The sequence below is a fragment of the Aotus nancymaae genome, unplaced genomic scaffold (genome assembly GCF_030222135.1).
Source record: "Aotus nancymaae isolate 86718 unplaced genomic scaffold, 86718_ANA_hifiasm-v0.15.2.pri h1tg000092l, whole genome shotgun sequence".
In the NCBI taxonomy this organism is placed as follows: Eukaryota; Metazoa; Chordata; class Mammalia; order Primates; family Aotidae; genus Aotus; species Aotus nancymaae.
In genome coordinates this window covers 9,787,014-9,809,851 of record NW_026988507.1, presented here as the reverse complement: position 1 = coordinate 9,809,851, position 22,838 = coordinate 9,787,014, and the positions used below count along the sequence as shown (strand labels likewise).

General features: G+C 33.7%; 1 protein-coding gene across 1 annotated transcript in view; it reads left to right on the top strand.

Moving 5' to 3' along the window:
* Window positions 1–22,838, top strand: part of LRRK2 (leucine rich repeat kinase 2) — a 147,521-nt gene that overhangs the window by 75,936 nt on the left and 48,747 nt on the right. The window contains exons 26-35 of the mRNA XM_021673776.2: window positions 4,342–4,435; window positions 5,391–5,577; window positions 7,224–7,405; window positions 9,541–9,770; window positions 10,177–10,304; window positions 11,849–12,067; window positions 15,322–15,523; window positions 16,564–16,652; window positions 21,362–21,549; window positions 22,396–22,550. Coding sequence (XP_021529451.2) covers window positions 4,342–4,435; window positions 5,391–5,577; window positions 7,224–7,405; window positions 9,541–9,770; window positions 10,177–10,304; window positions 11,849–12,067; window positions 15,322–15,523; window positions 16,564–16,652; window positions 21,362–21,549; window positions 22,396–22,550 — 1,674 coding nt within the window. The remainder of the gene's footprint in view (window positions 1–4,341; window positions 4,436–5,390; window positions 5,578–7,223; window positions 7,406–9,540; window positions 9,771–10,176; window positions 10,305–11,848; window positions 12,068–15,321; window positions 15,524–16,563; window positions 16,653–21,361; window positions 21,550–22,395; window positions 22,551–22,838) is intronic.

Genomic DNA, 22,838 nt, shown 5'->3' with positions numbered 1-22,838 from the left:
AATCTATCCATCTGACAAAGGGCTAATATCCAGAATCTACAAAGAACTGAAACAGATTTACAGGAAAAAAACAAACAAACCTATCCAAAAGAGGATGAAGGATATGAACAATTTTCAAAAGAAGATATATATGAAGCCAACAAACGTGAGAAAATGGTCATCATCCCTGTCATTAGAGAAATGCAAATCAAAACCACATTGAGATACCATCTTATGCCAGTTAGAATGGCGATCATTAAAAAATCTGGAGACAGGCCAGGTGCAGTGGCTCATGCCTGTAATCCCAGCACTTTGGGAGGCCGAGGTGGGTGGATCATGATGTCAAGAGATCGAGACCATCCTGGTCAACATGGCGAAACCCTGTCTCTACTAAAAATACAAAAAATTAGCTGAGCATGGTGGCACGTGCCTGTAACCCCAGCTACTCAGGAGGCTGAGGCAGGAGAATTGCCTGAACCAGGAGGTGGAGGTTGCGGTGAGCTGAGATCGCGCCATTGCACTCCAGCCTGGGTAACAAGAGTGAAACTCCATCTCAAAAAAAAAAAAAAAAAAAAAAAAATCTGGAGACAACAGATGCTGGAGATGATGTAGAGAAATAGGATCACTTTTACACTGTTGGTGGGAGTGTAAATTAGTTCAACCATTGTGGAAGACAGTGTGGCGATTCCTCAAGTATCTAGAAATAGAAATTTTATTTGACCCAGCAATCTCATTACTGGGTATATACCCAAAGGACTATAAATCGTTCTATTATAAAGACGGATGCATACGTATGTTCATAGTGGCACAGTTTACAATAACAAAGACCTGGAACCAGCCCAGATGCTCATCAATGATAGACTACACAAAGAAATGTGGCACATATACACCAGGGAATACTATGCAGCCATAAGAAATGATGCGATGAGTTTGTGTCCTTTGTAGGGACATGGATGAACCTGGAAACCATCATTCTCAGCAAACTGACACAAGAACAGAAAATCAAACACCACATGTTCTCACTCATAGATGGGTGTTGAACAATGAGAACACTTGGATACAAAGAGGGGAGCATCACACACTGGGGTCGTTTGGGGGTGGGTATGGAAGGGATAGTGGCAGAGAGCATGGGAGAGGGATAACGTGGGGAGAAATATTAGGTATAGGTGATAGGGGGATGGTGACAACAAACCACCTTGCCACAAATGTACCTATGCAACAGTCTTGCCTGATCTGCACCTGTACCCCAGAATCTAAAGTACAAAAAAAAAAGACATGAAAGAAACATGAATGCATATTGCTAAGTGAAAGAAGCCAATCTGAAAAGGCTACCTACCCTTCATTCCCAACTATAAGACATTATGGAAGTGCCAAAATCATGAGGACATTAAAAAGGTCAATTGTTGTCAGGGGTTGAGGGAGGAAGAGGTGAATAGATAAAGGACAGAGGATTTTTAGGGCAGTGAAACTGTTTTGTATGATACTACAAGGAAGGATACGTGCTGTTGTACACTTGTCAAAACCCATAGAATATACAGTACAAAGAATGAACCCTGATGCAAGCTATGGACTTTGAGTGATAATGATGGGTTAAATGTTGGCTTATTGATTGGAACAACTGTGCCAAACTAATACAAATCATTAATAACAGAGGAAAATGTGTGTGGGGTGGTGGTGGTGAGGGGAGAAGGGATATATTGAAAGTCTCTGTACTGTCTGCTCGATTTTTCTGTATATCTAAAGCTGCTCTAAAAATAGTCTATAATTTAAAAAAGTTAGCACATTTTTATGGTCAGAGGTTAAAATGATAGTTACTTGGCCTACTGGGTAGTACACTGTGGTTCCTTTTAGTCTTACACTAAATATGCTCATGGCTGCCTGAGCTGGGTAAGGCAGTAATGTGCATGTTTAGTTTAAAACTAAAACTGAACTGAAATATACAGAAATACTGTTTTTCTGAAATAATATTGTTAAACTGAAATAGTGTTTTTCATACTGAGGTTTCTTTGGCAGTTTTTTATATGATAAATGTGATTACTCTTATTGCTATTGTTAAAAATAAAATTAATCATTTAATGGTTTTCAATTTAGTGAATTAAATGTATATTCATTCAGCTCTTGTGCTTTGCAAGGCATTACAGTAATGCAAATTATTATCATCACTTTTATTAAAAGTTGTAGAATCCCCTGCATTCTCTTAGTATATGAATTAATAGAGGAAATTATGTTCATTTGTATCCTAACTGAACATTTTAATATTAAGGAACAAAGTACTTTTATGACAATAAACAGAAATTCCCTATATTTTATCTTCCTTTGTAGACAATACTCACATTTTGCAAACCACGTGATTATTCTATGCCTGAGTCAGTAAAATAATTTTTAATAGCATAATATGGTTTGACACAATAGCATATTTTAATATAATATTTAATATAATAATATGGTTTGATATAATAGCATAAAATTTTAATTTGTCAGAGCCTTCAGAAACTAATAATGATCAAAGCCATCTTTATTTGTATAGTATTTTCCTCCTTTTCCCCTCCCTCTCTTCCTCCGACTCTCATAAATATTGGCCACATTCTAACCATAAGCCTGGAACTGGGGATAGAATGATTCAGTCACTCACTAGTAAGCAAAGCAAACTCAGTCTCTGTCCTTAAGGAACTTGTGGTTAAGCTCAAAGGACAGACAAAAAAGTAATGACGGCACAAATGAATGTAATTTTATATTGTGGTACCTTCTGTAGCAAAGTTTCAGGATGCTCTTTGGTACCTCAGGGATATCTGATTCCAACTGTGCTTCACAGGGAAGCATTTCCATGACTGTGATATTTAAGTTGGGTCTGGAAAGAGGAGCATCCACAAGGACCATGAAGCTTGTGTATGGTCAGTGTGTCATCTCAGCCGGATCTCACAGTGATCCTAATGGTCATACCTAGGAGGGGTATGACCTCTGCCCAGTTGAGGAAATTGAAGCAGCGAGATTTTGTGTGATGTTTACAAGTACATGCAATTAATTATCTTGTGAAAGTTTGAATAGACCTCAGTTCAAAAATGTGTTTACTTTGCACTACACAACCTTGATAGTTTGAGAAATGGGGTCTTACATTTGAGAAGATGCCCTATGGAGGTGATATCTGAGCAGGACCACTAACCGTTAAAAATAATCTCATATTAACAGTGAAAGCCCTTCTCTACTAAAAATACAAAAATTAGCTGGGCATAGTGGTATGTTCCTGTAATTCCAGCTACATGGGAGGCTGAGGCAGGAGGATCACTTGAACTAGGGAGTCGGAGGTTGCAGTGAGCCGAGATCGCGCCACCGCACTCCAACCTGGCAACAAAGTGAGACTCCATCTAAAAAAAACACAGGTCCATGTAAACTAAAATTTTAGTTTTATGGTCTTATGGATGTTTTCCATACAGCATATGAAACTCAGGACTCTGAAGTCTTAAGTGGAGAATCATTTCTACTCATTTATTTTGCCAATAGGTGAAGTATAATAATGTATCTTTCTGCTTCTCAGAAAGAGCTTCTAGGAGTGTCCTGAAACGTTTTGACCCTTCAAGATTGTCTAGATAAAGTGTAACCCATATTTTTAGCCTTGAAAATGCTACATACTAATTCCTCAAGCCATTTTCACAGAACTGTAGATTTGTAGATCTCTCAAGTATCTCAGCATTCATCTGATCTAGCTGCACTCTTATAGATGAGAAAACGGAACTGTATCATTTTCTATTTCCCAAATTGTGTTTCACAGAATTTTATTCCTTGGAGGTACCTCATACTGCATTTCCTTCTTAAAAATTCGTAAAATCTACCAGAGTATTGAGAACTCAGACATTTAATTTATTTTACCTAATATTTCCCAGTCTCTTGATTATATGATCAAAGAATAATTTTATTAAATAACACCCATTGTTATCCCATGGAACATTCTTTCTGAGCTAGTATGATAAAGAATTTCTATCCTTACACTATCCTGTTTATTAACAAGGTGTGGAAAATTGTTTTGCTATAGTTATTTAAGAGTAATTTGAGCTAATCTATGTTACATATAATTTGAAATGAACATTCTAATAATTTTTACTTTGTACAAATGTTGGGTAGATAAATTTATATCTAGCTGTTTGTCTTTCAGATTAAAAAGGTTCTGATAAGCATAGCATATTGTTTTATTGGTTAGTGGAATTATTAAGGCTATTACCTTATTTTTAAAAGTGGATTTTAAAAAATTATCAGTGTGAGAAGGGAAAGTAAATTATGTGACACACCATTGGTAGTTCTTATTTTTTAATTTAATGGAAATCTGTCTTGAATGATTAAAATATTGATCTCATTTTTATTTTCTTTTAGCTGCTATGCCTTTCTTGCCTTCTTCCATGACAAGCCTAAAATTATCTCAAAACAAATTTACATGTATTCCAGAAGCAATTTTAAATCTTCCACAGTAAGTTTATTGTTACTTTAATTTTAAAAGCACATCAGCTTGAACAGAACCTTTAGAAACATGATTTCAATTTAGTCATATAGGGGTAATTGATTCCTGAACCTACTCAGCTTAATGTTTTTGTACATATGAATAATTTTCACTAGATAAAAGACCCAACTAATGACTTAAAATTGAAACTTTTATATTAATTTAGTGGATTATTGTGTAAAAAACACTTAGAATTGTTTAATTAATTGACGTATTAGTATAATGAAATGATATTATACTGGTTATCACTTTAACTTTTAAAATTTTGTTTGTGAATCTTGATATGTTGCCTAAACACCCTTAAATTTGACATTATGCTTAAGTTATGTTTGAGTGAAATTTTGGGTGAAGATTAGAAAGTTTATGTAGTTCCAGGTTTTTGAGGTATTTTGGTTAATTTCATGAAACCAGAAGCTTCCTGTTAACTATAAATTCAGACATTAATTCAAACTTGAGTGTGTTGACATCTTAAATGCTATTCTAATTATATCATACATGATAAACCAAATTCATAAAAGTATATGTGTAAATAGATATATATTTAGGCAAATAATAATTACAATTTAGCCATAGAAAGTGTGTCACAAACCTATAACAGCTAGAACTTTCATTTAGCATTAGAATATGCTGAACTGTTCTAACTACTCTACAGTGGTTCATCTGTTTAATCTTCCTCATAATCCCCTAAGATAGTCATTGTTATTATTGCCACTTCATAAGAGAGAAAGTAACTTGCCCAGAGTCCTGGTTCTTCAACACTGGTGGTTCAACTTCAGACTCTCAACTCACATGCATACTCATATGTCAATAATGCTAGTTTTGATGTTATGCCTTATTCTCACTGTGGGGAAAATTATCTGTGATGTGATTTCATGTATTTTGGAAATAGTCATTTGGTTTGCATCTTTCCATTGTATTGTTTTAGCTTGCGGTCTTTAGATATGAGCAGCAATGATATTCAATATCTACCAGGTCCTGCACACTGGAAGTCTTTGAACTTAAGGGAACTATTATTTAGCCATAATCAGATCAGCATCCTGGACTTGAGTGAAAAAGCATATTTATGGTCTAGAGTAGAGAAACTACATCTTTCTCACAATAAACTGAAAGAGGTAAGAGGTCACCTTTAAAATTATTGCCACTTAAAATATATACTTCATGATTTGCATCATCACAAATTATCATTTTAAATGATATTTAGCATTCTAAATACCAGTTTTAAGAAACCAGAAGCTTCCTGTTAACTATAAATTCCTGCCGGCTATAAATCCAGATTTCCATTCAAAAATAAAAATAGCTACCAATGGTGTGTTACTTGATTTAATATCCATTCTCACACTGACAATTTTTTAAAACCTACTTTAAAAAATAAGGTAATAGCCTTAATACTTCCACTAAACAATAAAACAATATGCTATACTTATCATAACCTTTTAATCTAAAAGCTAAACAGCTAGATATAAATATATCTACTCAACATTTGAACTAAGTAAAAATTATTAGAATATTAGTTTCAAATTCTGTGTGATGTTATCATCTAACATATTATAGATTAACTCAAATGACTCTTAATTAACTACGGCAAAACAACTTTGAACACTTTACTAATATACAGGTTAGTATAATGAAAAATATTCTTTATGGTACTAGCTCATGGAGAGTGTTCTATGGAATAGTAATGATGTCATTTAATAACTATAAATTCAAAATGAGCATTGTAAATATCAATATCATTTGAGTCTTTCATTTTTTAATTAAGTTGTAAGTCTACCGTATGGTAAATGGATTTAGTAACAGCCTAATTTCCTTAAAAAATTACTTTTGTACTATATTTTTGGAGGATTATATGAATATATACATAATTATAAGTTAATATGATGCTGTGGGTCATCATATCACTAAATCTCCGATCTGTTAACAGACTCTCAGATACTCCATTTATCTCAAGTTGTTGCTGGCCTGTATACGTTATTACTTGTTTTTCACCTTCCTTTGGTACATTTTTAAATTTCTGCGTTGCTCCACCATGCTACCTATCACCCCAATGGATCAACCTCCTTTGTTTGGCTCCATTCCCTCTATTATAAATCAGAAATTGATAATCTGTTTGTCTCAGAAAATATTTTTTTCAAGTTCTAGCATATTGCCTACAAAAACCGAAAGAATTAAGTGTCTGACACTGTGAGGTTCAGAAAAACTGTGGATATATTTTGCTGCCTGATTTTTTGCCAGCAAAGGAGTGTTTTCTATTATAATATATATTGCTTAAAGATCTGAACAGAGAAGAAATCACTCCAATTAGGATGCCACCTAAATTATAAGCATGTCACTGTACTTTGAGAACACTAAGTTGCATGCAAGTTTGTAATGACTAGGTTTTCCTGCCTTTACTGAAGGAGCAGAATGAAGCCACAGATAATGGATTTGGATAACCAAATCCATTTTGTGGTGAGAACTTCCTTACTTTCAATATCTTGAAGAGATGAAGTATGTTACCAAAGGAGATTGGGTTTTTAAAGATTACAGATGAGTGACGTAGATTGTTTGGGTGTAAGGTTTTAGATGTAAGTTTTTATGTTTTTAAACACATACTGACAACTTCTGACAAGCCTTTGGAAAGTTTTAGAACTCTGTTGAAAGGTTGTGCAAGCTGCTGATGGAATCTGTGAGCCTATCTTGTTGCTTATCATCTTATTTTTTGGCAGAACACATTTCTTACTTCCCACCAACAGGTTTTGCCCTTTTGTATTCCATTAAGATTCCTCCTGAGATTGGCTCTCTTGAAAATCTGACATCTCTGGATGTCAGTTACAACTTGGAACTAAGATCCTTTCCCAATGAAATGGGGAAATTAAGCAAAATATGGGACCTTCCTTTGGATGAACTGCGTCTTAACTTTGATTTTAAACACATAGGATGTAAAGCCAAAGACATCATAAGGTTAGATAATTTTATTTCTATTTGTTTTTATCAAATTTATTTCAGATTTCCACTTTTTGTGACTTTGATGGATGTACATTGTTATGCTTTAGGGAAAAAATCAATAGTAATATTGGATATTAATATGCTATGTGTCATTTGCCTTTCATTTAGTGAATGTGTTTCTGTGGTGCCACTGTAGAGATTTTTCGTTCTTCTTAGCCAGGTAACATTGAGAGTGACTTTTCCACCTTCCCCTTTGTTTTTAGTGGAGTAGACTCTAAAAGAAAATACATATTGTTATTTAGTCTCTTGTTACCAATTACACAATCTAAAGAAATATAGCACAGTATAATAACTTATCGCACAGCATTTCATATAGCAACTAGTAAACATATGCCTCTTACATCTTAAAGCATTATGGTTACTGACATCATGTGAAATTACTAACTTCTATTTTGCCCATTAGGATGAGTAATCTACTCACCTTGATCAGTTCTGAAACCACCAAAACTTCTCAAGTATCACTGCTTCTGATCTTTACTCTTGAAACACTTTAAATATATTTAATAATGGATTTTATCCCACTTTTTGTTCCCTTTCAGCACATTGATCTTATTATTTTCTCATAAAATTCTTTGCTCCCTTTCCCACAGTTACTGTATTAACATTGCAGACCTCAGCTCTGTCATCACCTCCCAACTAGACTGTAATGTGCACCAAGGCAGAGACCATGGCTGTGTTCACTCACTATTCAAATCTTGGCACCAAACACAGTACCTGGCATAGAATTAATAGTTGTTTAATTACCAGTGTTTTATACTTACTCATTCTCTTCTGCCTAAAGTCTCTTAAATTTATATTTAACTTCATATCTTTTTATAAGGAAGGATTTGGTTTTCTGAATTCTTGAGCTTCATTTCATTGTAAAGGAAAGAGTTTAACTTTTGTGCTAAATGTGACTACCCTTCATTTTACACAATTATTTTACCCTCTTGAAAGTGGAAAAGTTGGCCATATAAAAATTGGTTCAATTCTTACTTAAACATTTAGCAGAACTAGGTTTCAGTGTATTATGCTGTATTATAAAGCTACATAACTAAATATGCTAAATATTTTAAACATATTGAAGATTTTCAGAAAAGACAGAAAGACCTAGAGCGGATTAGAAATTGTAGGCATCATTTGCTTTTTGAAGAATGACATATTTCAAATAGTGCTGCCGTCTTAAGAAATAAAAAGTCAAGAAAAGTAATGTTGCTTTTTGGTCATATCATCAGAAATGTTGGTCAGATTCTTATTAGTTATAGGAATGAATCGATCACTACTCCGATGTAAAATTCATTTTTGATTTAGCTTTTCTCTAATTTGAAACTGTGGCAACACTTTAGCATATTTCAAAATATATCTTTCTATATTTATTATATTTTTGATAACACTTTAAATCTACTATTAGTTTAAAGGTGGTTTTTTAGCTACCTAAACACTTCTATTTATTTCAGTTTTTACGTTAAGATCATTAGGAATGAAAGCATGTTAACATCTGCTGATAGTATAATAGTTTATATTTATTTATGTATGATGTAATATGACCTCACTATCCATATATACTATTATATGCACATGTGATGTATATCTATCTATGCATCATATATTCTATATATGACCATATAGACACATATATAACTAATATGACCTTATCAAGGTTTATTATTACAGTATACATATTTCTATCTTGTTTTTATGTCATATGGACTTTGTGAAATTTTATACTTTATAAGGTTTTTCATACTATTAAAAGAAATTCAAATATGTATACACATATGTATGTATATGTGTGTATATATAGATGTATATATATTGCATATTGTATGCTGATTAGTATTGGAAACATATTTTGGCCTTTTGATTATTTCTGGTGATAGTGTAACGTGTTATATTGGTAATTCTACCAAATACTATCAACTACACTAAAATCTCTAGCAAAATATATGCATTAACAATTCACTGAAAGGCATGTACGTTATTAGTTATATGAGCTATGCACTCTTTTGGAAACTATGTTTTAGAATAGTGTGACATGCAAAACAACTCACTTAAATCTCAAGTGTACTTTTAAGCAGTTTATTATTTTATTGTTATCTTTCAAATACTAGGTTTCTTCAACAGCGGTTAAAAAAGGCTGTGCCCTATAACCGAATGAAACTTATGATTGTGGGAAATACTGGGAGTGGTAAAACCACCTTATTGCAGCAATTAATGAAAATCAAGAAATCAGATCTTGGAATGCAAAGTGCCACAGTTGGCATAGATGTGAAAGACTGGCCTATTCAAATAAGAGGCAAAAGAAAGAGAGACCTCATTCTAAATGTGTGGGATTTTGCAGGTATTTCTATAGAATTTTAAAATTCACTTTTACCACTTGTTATAAACAGGGATTCAAAAACTGAGCTTTCTGTTCTAATATCCAGAGAGCTGGTAGACTGTATGGAATTGTTCCAAAGCCCTTCACTTCTCCTCATTTTACTCCTGCCTCCAGAATGGAGAAGAACATGGAGGGATCTGTTGGGAACAGTTCAGTGCTAGGTACTCTGATCAGTCACTGACACATATGCTAAAAGTGGTTAATCCCTAGTAAAAAACCCAGAATAGTTCTCTAAACATTGTCTGTTGTTTTTCTCTTTTTAGTATGGTAAATAATAAATAGTATTATTCCCCCAGATTATTTACTTAAAAGGATTCTTGCTTGTTGTTTGAAAGATTTAAAAAATCTGTCTCTAATCTTTATTTAGGTCGTGAGGAATTCTATAGTACTCATCCCCATTTTATGACCCAGCGAGCATTGTATCTTGCTGTCTATGACCTCAGCAAAGGACAGGCTGAAGTTGATGCCATGAAGCCTTGGCTCTTTAATATAAAGGTGATTTGTTCTTATCATTTGAAAATAGAAGATAATTCGAGTGTGTGTGTGTGTGTGTGTGTGCACGCGCACGTGCGCACCTGTGTGTATGTAAAGTAATTTATTTTGGGCAAAAAATTGCTTCAATTTCTTTAAATACTTTCTTTATGTTTTTGTTTTTAAGACAGATCTCTCTGTGGCCCAGGCTGGAGTGCAGTGGCTTGATCTTGGCTCACTGCAATCTCTGTCTCCTGGGTTTAAGTGGTTCTCCTGCCTCAGTCTCCCAAGTAGCTGGGATTACAGGCCCTGCCACCACACACAGCTAATTTTTGTATTTTTAGTGGAGACAGGGTTTCACCATGTTGGCCAGGCTGGTCTCCTACTCCTGACCTCAGATGATCCACCCACCTCCTTGGCCTCCCAAAGTGCTGGGATTATAGGCGTGAGCCACCGCCCGACCTCTTTAAATACTTTCTTAGAAGCACTAAAATTTTGAGTTGGGAAACCTTCAGAGTAATTAAGTCATGACATGAAAATGGTATGTTCCATAGTGAAAGTTATTGGTAACCCAAAACTCTTTTATGCTGTAAAACTTGAAAATATATAAGTTCAACTGTTTTTTATCATATTATTTCATAAAGGAAATCTAAATTTTTCTAATTTAAAATTAACTACATTAAAGAAAAGCAATCTATATATATCATCAACTTTGTACTCAGGGCCGTTGGTGTGAAGTCCTTCAGGTTCTTTGCTTTAGGTGGTCCCAGATTATGATGCTGTTAGATCTGGAATTTCCCTTTTGTTGCTTTTCTATCTTTTCCTTTGCTGTCTTGCTGTCAGCTATTCCTTCAAACACTATGGCTTTTTAGAATTGAGACTAAAATGCTGCTTGCATGATGCTGCAGTGAGCTCTTCTGTGAGTAAAGTCCTTAAAAAGGCTTGTGTCAGGACACTTAACCGTGTAATTTGGCTGCATACGTGATTGTTTTATAATTTGTGGCATTTTTTAACTTTTCGTTTTTTAAGTTTTTTACAGCTAGCCAACATGAGCAAATATTACTACCACTGTAATATTACAGTGGTAGTAATATTTTCTCCAGTGGCTTTTCTTCTTCCATTATAGACTCTAAATTGAATGACTTTAAAATGAATGTAGAAGATTAAATTCAAAGATAAGGAAGAGAAAATATAAACTGTATGACATTAATTTGATATAATTTGTGGGTTTATGAAATTCTTATTTTGTTTAGGAGTGTGCTTAGCGAATAACTCATTTTAAGGCATGAAAACAAGAAAGGAAAACTATGCTACTACTATTACATAGGCCACATAAAAGGAATAATAATTGGATTAAGAAGGCCCCCAAAATGACTTTTTAAAATGTCTTAAGGTTACATTTTTTTCTTAGGTTTAAGAAAAAAGGCCAGTTGTTCTTTTCTTCTTCTGAAGTCTGTTAGTTTCTCTTTACCACTCAAGTGAATGTCACGGAAAGCAAATATCAACAGGAATGTGAGCAGGCCCAATTTTAAAGCAAACACAAGAGCATTTTGTGTCTTTCCCTCTAGGCTCGTGCTTCTTCTTCTCCTGTGATTCTTGTTGGCACACATTCGGATGTTTCTGATGAGAAGCAGCGCAAAGCCTGCATAAGTAAAATCACCAAGGAACTCTTGAATAAGCGAGGGTTCCCTGCCATCCGAGATTACCACTTTGTGAATGCCACTGAGGAATCTGATGCTTTGGCAAAGCTTCGGAAAACCATCATAAATGAGAGCCTTAATTTCAAGGTAACATGGTAGGCTGGTAGAGAAATGTAATTTATTAATTCTCATGTTATGCCACTGCTTAGAAATGCCAGAAGTTTTGAGAAGTGAGCAACTCTCTTAAAATCGTGGGGTTTCTTTCTCCATTGCTGTTAGCATTTTTAAGGACTTCCCATTTCTAAATTTTTTATACCAGACTTCATTTCTAATTCATAGAAATAGGAATAAAACATAATTAGAGAATCCTGAGAGAAACTAAGAGAATGTTTCTGGGATACTGAGAAAATGTTTCTGAGAGAGAATCTGAGAAAATGTTTTCCATGCCCTTTCTCGTCCAGCTTCCTATAGTAGGGATTCAACCACAAGGGTAAAGGTGAATGCTGAGGCCTTGGGATCATCGTTCTTCTTTTGTTTTTTGACTGTTATTTTTCCATCTGCTCCTTCCTTTTGGACTTAACGTTTTATGGACATCTTGATCTTTTGTGCCACTCCGTGTATTTTGTCACTGTGATTTCCATCCTAATTTTCTTCCCTCTGTATTGTGAGGCAGCTGTTTCCTTTAGTCATCAAAACCACTAAGTTGGCTGTCAGAACTGTGCTTTTCATTTTAGGAATTATGTTTTACATTTCTAAAGTTATCTTCTGGTAAGCCAAATATTTATAAAACATAAATAAATCAGTTATCAGAGAGAACACTCTTTTTTAATACTTGTAGGAAAAGGAAATCTTCACTAGGTTCTACAGGGAGCGTGATGTAAGCTGTACTAAAAATACCCTGGATAGTTTAATATGGCAAACATAATGATGAATTTCACTTAGTTTCTCCTGGCAAACCTCATTAGCACTAATGATTAGATCCTGGCTGATAAGTAGAGTCCTATTTGGCCCGGGCAGTCCCAGCGTCATTATTAATAGTGTCCCATTATATTCTCAAAAGCATTCCAATTTGGATGATAAATTATACAGTCACCTTGGTTATAACTCCATGTTGGCCAGTTAGCTTAGTTCTGTTACATTTATATAGATTATGTGTACTTCTCTCCAAGACCTAATGAGCCATTTGTTAAAATGATGGCTTTTGCGGTGCCCAGGGAGAGAATTTGTATGTTTGTATCCTTCAACACACATTTATTACAGTTATTAAAAGGTTTTATTGATAGATGTTAGTGTCATGTAAAAATGACCTACTATTTATTTGTAGATTTTCCTATTCTCTTGTGGAACATGCAGTTAGAAAGTAATATGACTTAAAGAAAAACAAATATACAAAATGTACTCGTCCAGTTAATCTCGTAATCCAGGTTTCTTTTTCCCTGAGACTATACCCATACTTCAAAAACTTTGTTGTTACTGAGAATAGTTTGATAGTTTTTCTTTTTGTCATTGCTGTCAGGGAATGTATCAGATCTTTAAAAAGACTTGTTGGAGGATGAGTTTGTTTTGAAAAGGCCTGAATTTAGTTGAAGCGAAGTCACAGATAAGATAGTTCTTTAGGCTATATTAATACTGCTTTTGTCTAATAGATATCATTATCAATAAATCAGACCAGTTTTTCTTTTGGCACTTATCAATCAACTTTGAAGACAACTTTTTACAAGAAAGTAAAACAAATGATTTGAGAAATACCAGTATTATTTAAAGTAAAGTATATATTACTGATGGATGCAGCATTCTGGCATAATGGGTTGAAAACTCATTTGATTGCTTTGTAGAAGAGTGACTCTTTCAGATGACCAAGGACCTGTGAGCCTGCCATAACTTGGAAATTCTTTATTCTCTAAGGTGCTTCAACCTGAATTCAAATAGCAGTTTTAATCTATTAGAGATCATTTTTTTGTCCTCTCATTTATTTTTCATCTTTTCCTTTGATCTTAGCTCTTCTCTAATCTTTCCCTGTCTCAACCTCATTAACATCTCTCTGTGCAGACACTTTAAGTTTTATTTTTTGGCTCAGCCTATCAGTGAACTGATAATCACACTGAAAGGAGAAGCAGGACAAAACAGGGTTCGATACTCTTTTTAATCTCATCTAGCCCATTAGCAGAGCAGACATCTCTGTAGGCCTTGAGACCTAGCCCTGTAAAACTCGTCCTGTTTCTACTTGATTCATTTTCTTTGAGAACCCTTATTTACTTTTATATGGAGGTTCCCTTTTTGGATTAAAACATAAACCTCAATCTGAAGTTCTATTTCATCTTAATTTATGAATGACGAAGATAGGGAACATGAAAAGTGAAGGTTAGTGAAATTATCACTAATTCTCTGGGTCAAGAGATGCATGAAAACAGTCTCTTGAGTAACCATTTGCAGTTAAACATGGAAGTAATGGTTATGGCTGCCTCCTTAAAGTTTTAGTCACAAGCAGAAAAAGAGCAGGTACATTTTTGTTTGTGTGTGCTGAATTTCTATTTGTAATAAGTGTAAGAATTTAAGCAGAAATTTGGATTGGTATTTTCAGGTAAAAAGATTATGTAATTTTCATAGGTTCAGAAATAGGGAGAGTTTGCCATCTGGTGGTTCTTAAAGGCATTCTGGATACTATTGTTAAGAGTTGCATTTCTATTTAAAATTATATTTTAAAAAATGTTTGGAAATTACTTTTATTATAGAAATGATCTTTTTAAGGCCATTCTTTAAAAAATCTTATTTTATATATTTCTTATTTTGTAGACAGTAATTAGAATGATCATCCTCTCCTGTCAGAATCACTGGTGTTTAGATGATTTCTTGTTTTCCCAAGTTAAAGTTTCCGTGAAAAACATAGCTTGAGTAGGATTTTATGTCTCCAGTTTTCACTGTTGATAAATACATCTCACCAATATAATATTTTACAAATAACAAGCACAAAATTTAACGTTTTACCTTGATTATTTAAAATAATGTCCGAAAGCTCTTGTAATTTGTACTAATATCTTATGCTAGCTTGTCTATTTCCCATTGTTTAATGTCTTAGAAAATAAAAAATCTTTCTTATGCTTAGTGATTTATCTTTTTTTTTTTTTGCCATGGAATTTCTGGATAGCAAGATAAATATTATCATGCTGTTTTATTTTATATTTTCAAATTTGCTTCTGGATCAGCAATTTTCTTATTTTAATTTCATTGTATTTATTTCTTACAATCTAAATAGCTTTTCATTATATTTTGATTTTATTTAAAAATGTACTTCTGAATAATATATCTGTTTCTGTAAAAGCTATTAGCACTGAATTTGCCAACCATTTGACAAATACACAAATAAAATAGATTTTTACAGTTTGTCATTTGTAATTTCACAGATCCGAGATCAGCCTGTTGTTGGACAGCTGATCCCAGATTGCTATGTAGAACTTGAGAAAATCATTTTATCAGAGCGTAAAAATGTGCCAATTGAATTTCCTGTAATTGACCAGAAACGATTATTACAACTTGTGAGTGAAAATCAGCTGCAGTTAGATGAAAATGAGCTTCCTCATGCAGTTCACTTTCTAAATGAATCAGGTTTGTGTGTTTCTGTCTTTTTTTTTCAAAGCTCAGCTGTAATAATTTATAAAAATGTTTCTGAATCTTGTATAGCATTTACATTCAAAGTTGAGAGAATATCCATAAAGTTCTTTAATAGGCCACTGATTTTTTTCTTTTTGGAAGATCATCATGTGTGTGAATGTCGAATTATGTATCATGTCATAAGAAAACAAATTTAGAAATTATCTAGGAGTAAAGTAATGGAAAGAGTCTCTGAGTGGGAGTTAAAACATTTGGGTTCTAGAACTTGCCTTTACTATTCAGGAGCTGTGGAACCCTGTGCACAGCCATATCTGTCATAATGTCAAATGAGTTTAGTGCGTATGAGAGTTATTTTTATATTGCAAAGGGGAATTATTGTTGGGATGGTTTAACTGGGATGCTTGGCGAATCAATGGTTCCCTGAGATGATGCAGCTGCTGAGTGGTAGATCTAACTCTGTTGCATCAAATATTGATCTCAAAAATAAAAATTCTCAAACCAGCTTCAGTGCTAATTGTGTACTTGATCATATTAGCTTGCTAGAAATATGTGGGTTGCTTGGTAGTAGTTGAGGAAGTGACTGAGAAGCTTCTTTTGATCCCTAGATTCTGTTGTATAACAAAATAGGTTCCTGTGGATTATGATCTGTTCCTGTATCCCATCCTTCTTAAGGTATTCTGAGATTTGCTGTGTTTCTTATCTGTACTTGAAAATAAAACATGTTTTCATAGTATCTATTCAGCAAGGTAAACAGAAAATTATGAATTTCTATTTATGTGTGAAATATGCTCTGTAATGCATATTGGTGTCTCAAATATGCTTACTTATGATCATTTTATGTAGTTCAAAAATGTTCCATTATAATATTGGGACTTTAGACCATAGGATGCACAACTTCTAGTCCCAGCTTTGCCACTAACTATGCTGAAATTTCTTCACCTGTAAGATAAGGAAATTGGACTAGATTCTTTCTAAAGCCTCTTGATATTTGTTCTAGATTCTATGTTTCACTGTTTGATGAATTTTTACTACAGGAGTCCTGCTTCATTTTCAAGACCCAGCACTGCAGTTAAGTGACTTGTATTTTGTGGAACCCAAGTGGCTTTGTAAAATCATGGCACAGGTTGGTGTCTTTTATTTTTGTGGCACAGGGGTTATGGTCAAAGCATAGAGCAGATGGTGCCCAGAGCATTGAGCATTTTAGAATTTGAGTTTAATTAAGGCAGAAACTTTTGGGAATTTAGAAAACTATAGAACACTTCACATAGAAGACTACTTGAAGACTTCATGGAAGAAGGAAAGATGTCTCGAGTTCACTTCCATGACTTTGTTTTCAAGTCACATACAGATGTTTGTACTACTCTGCTCCATGCTGCTTTTCTCGATCCTGATGATACCATTCGTTTGGTTATTGAATTATTAGTTGAATGAAGGTTTTGTGGAAATCCTTGGCGTAAACACATATAAGAAAATTGGGTTACTGGGCCTGTGAAACCTCTATCTAGAGAACATGGAGGGGAGTTTTGACTTAAGTGAAATGATCTGAGCTTTAAATGCTTATGATTTTGAAAACTTTGGATGGCATTGGTTATAGCTATTTTTTTTACTTACATTTCACATGGAAAATGATTTTTTTCTCCAAATGGTAATACATTACCAATGAATTTAATTACTTATAATAATCCATCTCTATAGCTTTGACATAAAAGATCATTTGAGCAAAACATACTACCTCAGAGTGTTTCAATTCCAGCATGATGACATTTTGGGCCAGATAATTCTTTGTTGCACATTGTAAGATGCTAGGAACATTTTTGGCCTTTATATTCTATATGTAAATAGTATCTTGTAGCTGTGACAAGCAAAAATGTACTCAGACATTGCTAAATATGGCTTGGAGAGTGTGAAAAGTTACCCTAGTTGAAAACCATTAAGCCACTGATTTGTTTATGAATATAATTTATACTTCTGCATGTGGCTGCCCAAGTCCCTAAAATTATTATATATTTTTAAATTAGAAATATCTCTTCCAATTAAACCATAAAGGTAATTAAATTCACCCAGACAATCTTGAATAATTGTTCCTAAATTCCATCTAAGGAACAAAGGAAGCTATTATGAAGAGAGAACTCAGTTGAGGCTAAATCCTATACCATGGAACTCGAGAGCATATTGAAACATTGCAATCAGCAATAATTTGCAGTGTGTCAGTTATTACTATTTTGGTAGGTATTTTTAAATTAGATTTTCAGCCTTCTGCACATATTTCATGGATAGTGTGGTTTCACTCAATTTTTAAATGATAATGGAGACAGTAGTCTGACCCAGAGCACTTGCCCGAGCATTAGCTTGACCTGTGTTTCAGTCTCCTCTAATTACTTATTAGCTTTGTGAAATTTCTTAACTTGTTAAGTCTTTGTTTACTTATTTTTTTAAATAAGGAAAATGACATTTATCTTCTATATTGCCTCCTTAGTTTAGTGTAAGTGAGCGGCAAATGTTAGCTAATTTTATATTGGATCTATTTGGCAATTTAAGGAATGTTAATTAGGAAATTTAAAAAATGTCAGAACTGTAGAGAAGTACTCATGTAGTTTTGGAAAGTATGTCATGTATGGGGACAAATAAAAAAGATGTGTAGGTAGCTGCATCCCATATAGCAAAGGAAGTTTTAAATATATCCAGCAATTTTGTTGTCCTAGCTGGCACACAATAGCTATCAGGAAGTAACCCAACTCCATATAGTCAAGGAAAAGCTAAAGTTGCTCCCAAAAGTGATGTGTTTCCATGTCACTATGGAACATTTGAAGTTACACACATGTGAACATTAGGGTGGGCATATCTTGTACAGTAGAATAAGGAACAAGTTTGCATCTGAATCCCCCTTTTAAAAATAAATGCAGATTTTTACTATGACTGCAATAAAATTTATGATGATTCTGTGGAGTAATTAAGTTGAAACTCCATGAAAGTTCTTCTCATTAGCATAGTTATAATATAAATATGATAATTTAAGTAAAAATTAAGTTAATTTGAACCACTCAAAGTTACTTTGAAAGACAGATTTAAAATGTTAATAAAATGATAATTTAAATTTCTTATTAAGCTAAAAAAGAAGTACCATCATTTTTATTAATGCCAATAGACTGAAATATAGTGTCATTTTCTCACTAAGGTTTAAAGGAGATGAAAGCTCTAAATAATCAAGTGAAACCACGAGCAACTTGTCTGACAGCTATTAGCAAAAATAAATAGGAGTATTCACCTTCATGAATCAAGGCAAGGGCAGGAATAATTTCATGGAGCAGAAGCTCTAATGAGCCCACCCACTCTCTGTGTTAAGTTGAGCTGTTAGGTCACTAAACTTACTTTACAAAGGTTCCGTTAATGCATGGAAAAGTTTACAAAACTCATTTAACTGTATGATAAAAGAGATACGAAAGAGACCTAATGAATTAATCAAGTGGAACATTAAAAAGCTTACATGACAATTTAATCTTGATAAAAATACATGGGAGAAATACAAAGAAACCTAGAAAATTCTCTTTCCTTGAATAAGGCATCAGTTAGCTGTACAGGTTATTAGTTTGAAAGAATGTTATTAGGAGGTCTTTTAAAGGTGATAAAGTCAAGATAATGTTACAGATTTTATTCTTATTTAATAAGCCCCCTCAAAGCCTGAGGCTTAAAATGCTAACAATTTATCATTTCTCATTTTTCTGTGGCTTGACTGGACTCAGCTGCGTGGTTCCGCTCCACATGGTATTGGCAAGGGTCATTCACTAGGCTTCATTCATTGAACTGAGCTGGAAAGTGCAATCAAGCTACCTGCACCTTTTTGGAGTATTGGTGCTTCTCCATGTGGCATATCATATGGATAGGTTGGGCTTCCTCATGGCATGGTGATCACAGGGTAATTGGACATCTTTCATGGTGGCTGGTTACCAAGATAAATGAAGCAGAATTTTTCAGTCCTCTTAAAGGCTAGGCCCAGGACTGGCAAAAATATTAATTCTGCCACATTCTAGTAACAGGAGCAACCACAAGCCTAGCTCAGATTGAAGGGGAAGGGAAATAGACTTCATATGAATAGCACCTATGTGTAGGGATAGAAATGATGTGTTCATCTTTGGAAACGATCTACTACAAATAGTGGTAGCACACTATAGATCTACTAGGAAAATCAAGCACAAACTCGTTAAAAAATAAGTGTATCTTAATAAAATAAATGAGAATAACTAGATAATAATGGCTAACATAAATGAGTTTACTATGTGCTTTTCAAAGATTATCTCATGTAATACTTACAGCAACCGTTCCAAATGGTACTTTATTAGCCCCTATGATACAGATGAAGAAATTGATTGACAGAATGGTTGAATAATTTATCTAAAGCTACACTTTCAGGAAGAGATACAGTTAGAATTTCAAACCAAGTAATTTGACTCCAGGGCCTATGAGTGTATACATTCATAGAGCTGATATTCAAATGAGAGAAGAGAACTAATAAATAAATATATAATAGGTTGAGTTGTACAGAGTGCTACAAAGAAAATATAAAGTGTGGTTGGATTTGAATTGTCAAAAAAGGTCTTAGAACTTAAAAAATGCTAAAACGGCAATCAATTCTCTTCACCACCTAAACTGTAAGAGCAATCTGAGATTTTTATAAAGTACGCAATATGGGAGAAGTCTTAAACAACAGTTTTTATTATTTATAGGACCATTGCACACTGTCATTAAATACCAGTATGTTCAATCAGTCATGCATTCATTGATTTAATAAACATTGTGCATACAAAATAGAAATACAGAGATGGGTAAGACAAGTCCTTGGGCCTAAGGACTTTATAAGCTGGTATTTTACTCAACTGCATGATAGAATAAATAATGTTTGCTTCTGTTTAAGTATTCCTTAAACATTATAGATTGGCCAAAGAAAATAAAATACAAACCTCTTTTTAAAGTGAACTTGACAAAGTAAAATAAATTGGAATATACAGATAAATATGCTAAAATTTGTCAAATGTACTTTGCATGCTTTACGTGTGTTATTTAAATCTCAGGGCAATCTAAGAGAGTCACTTTTACAATCTCATTTTACAGAGAAGAAACACTGTGCATTAAATAAAGCAAATACCATTTCCCAGAACACATAGCTAGTAGTAGAGGCTGGATTTGAATCTCAGTTCTGACTGATTTTTAACTGCCATGACAATGACCCAAACTCAAAGTATGATCTCTGTGTTAGAATCATCAGGGTTGCTTGTTAAAAAAGCAGATTCTTGGCCTCAACCAGACTCACTGACCTAGACACTGCAAGTAGAATCTGTCAGAATGCAGTAATTACTTTGAGAATCATGAAACTCTACTCCACAGTCTGTCTTCCTATTCATGGAAACATTCTCCTAGTAGATAAGTATAAAGTAATATTTCGATTTCTAACTTGTATTGATAACTGTCTGGAAGATAATTTTCCTGGGAATATATTATTGATAAGACTGCAAAACAGATGTGAGGTACTGGATTGATCTTTTCATTGGAGCTAGGAAAATATTGATGTTCATTGGTTTCAGAGAAGTTTAATAATTTCCGATCTGAATTAACTCCTTAATTTAACTTTCCTTTTTTTTTTTTTTTTTTTTTTTAGAGTGAATGCCCCTCTGGGCTTCTAGGCCACACGGTTGCTAGAGAAATTAGATACTGTGTTGCACTTGAAAACATTAAAATCTTTCTGACTACTTTCACTGGGCAAAGACAGATAAAATGCTTTAAATTTGCAACATTTCAGAAAATAAATTCTAGTGATTATTTATGACTCAAATCTTTCAGATTTTGACAGTGAAAGTGGAAGGTTGTCCAAAACACCCCAAGGGAATTATTTCACGTAGAGATGTGGAAAAATTTCTTTCAAAGAAAAGGAGATTTCCAAAGAACTACATGTCACAGTATTTTAAGCTCCTGGAAAAATTCCAGATTGCTTTGCCAATAGGAGAAGAATATTTGCTGGTTCCAAGCAGGTAAAGCACATCTTAAAACAATTGCTATGTGGAAATTCACTATCTATTCTTTTAATTGTCAAAGTAACTTTAGTCTATAATAAATGTATTAAACAAATAAATAAATATAATGTATTTTACTTCTAGTCTAAACTTCCTACTGATGTATATCATTTATTTTTAAAGAAAACATTGCATCTGACACTTTAAAGATACAGTAAATCACTTATTTTATGTATATAGTTACTGGTTGGCTTATCACTGTTTAAATTATTTAAGAAAGGTAAATATTGGAGATTAATTGTGTGTGTGTGTGTGTTCTTAAACAATACTGAGAGAGTTTATTAAGCAAGTTCTGAGAAGATAGTGAGTTTTCAACAGAATGTTAAAAGCATTTATGGCGTCACAATGAATGCCTAAGTTCTAGCCTATACTATAGAACTTTTTCTTACTGTTTTATAAGCTACTGGGAAATGTTATAAAGTGATATGATGTTGAAATGTGCAAATTACATTGATTGATGGATGCAGCCAATTGTAAAAATAAATATCCACTTTTTTCTAGGATGTGTATTTTTCAGGATTTCTATAAGATTTCATTTGTCTATGCATAACTAATTGTAATAATTTGTGTATTAGTACCTAGGGATAACTGAAAATATTTCATGCATTTACATCGGAGCGTGCATTTGAATTGATTAATGATCACTGAATTTTTGGTGTAGGAAAAACATGTAGTGAAACAATGTTACAAAAAGACTACAATTGCTTGGAATGGTTACCTTGTTGATTTTAAGCAGTAGAATCATTTGCTCAACATGGTTGGGTATTTTGTGAGGCTGTATAATGATAGCGTCCTTGTCTTTAGTTTGTCTGACCACAGGCCTGTGATAGAGCTTCCCCATTGTGAGAACTCTGAAATTATCATCCGACTATATGAAATGCCCTATTTTCCAATGGGATTTTGGTCAAGATTAATCAATCGATTACTTGAGATTTCACCTTACATGCTTTCAGGGAGAGGTGAGTATTTAATGAAGACTTAATATTTAGAGAAATTAGGGAGATGGCATATTAAAAGTAATATGCCATTTTCTCAGAGTTTACTTGTTTGGAAGGCAGCTGAAGAATCAGAAAATAAGCTCATAAAACCTTGGAGTAGGCAATGTAAAGACACACAAGAACATATAAACTCATCCAATTTGTCAGGAAGAAAACTCCTCATGTCCTCACTCAGATCTTGGCTGTGATTACATTGTAGGGACTGTAATTATCTCTATTCTGTTGCACTGAGAAATTTACAAAAAAAAG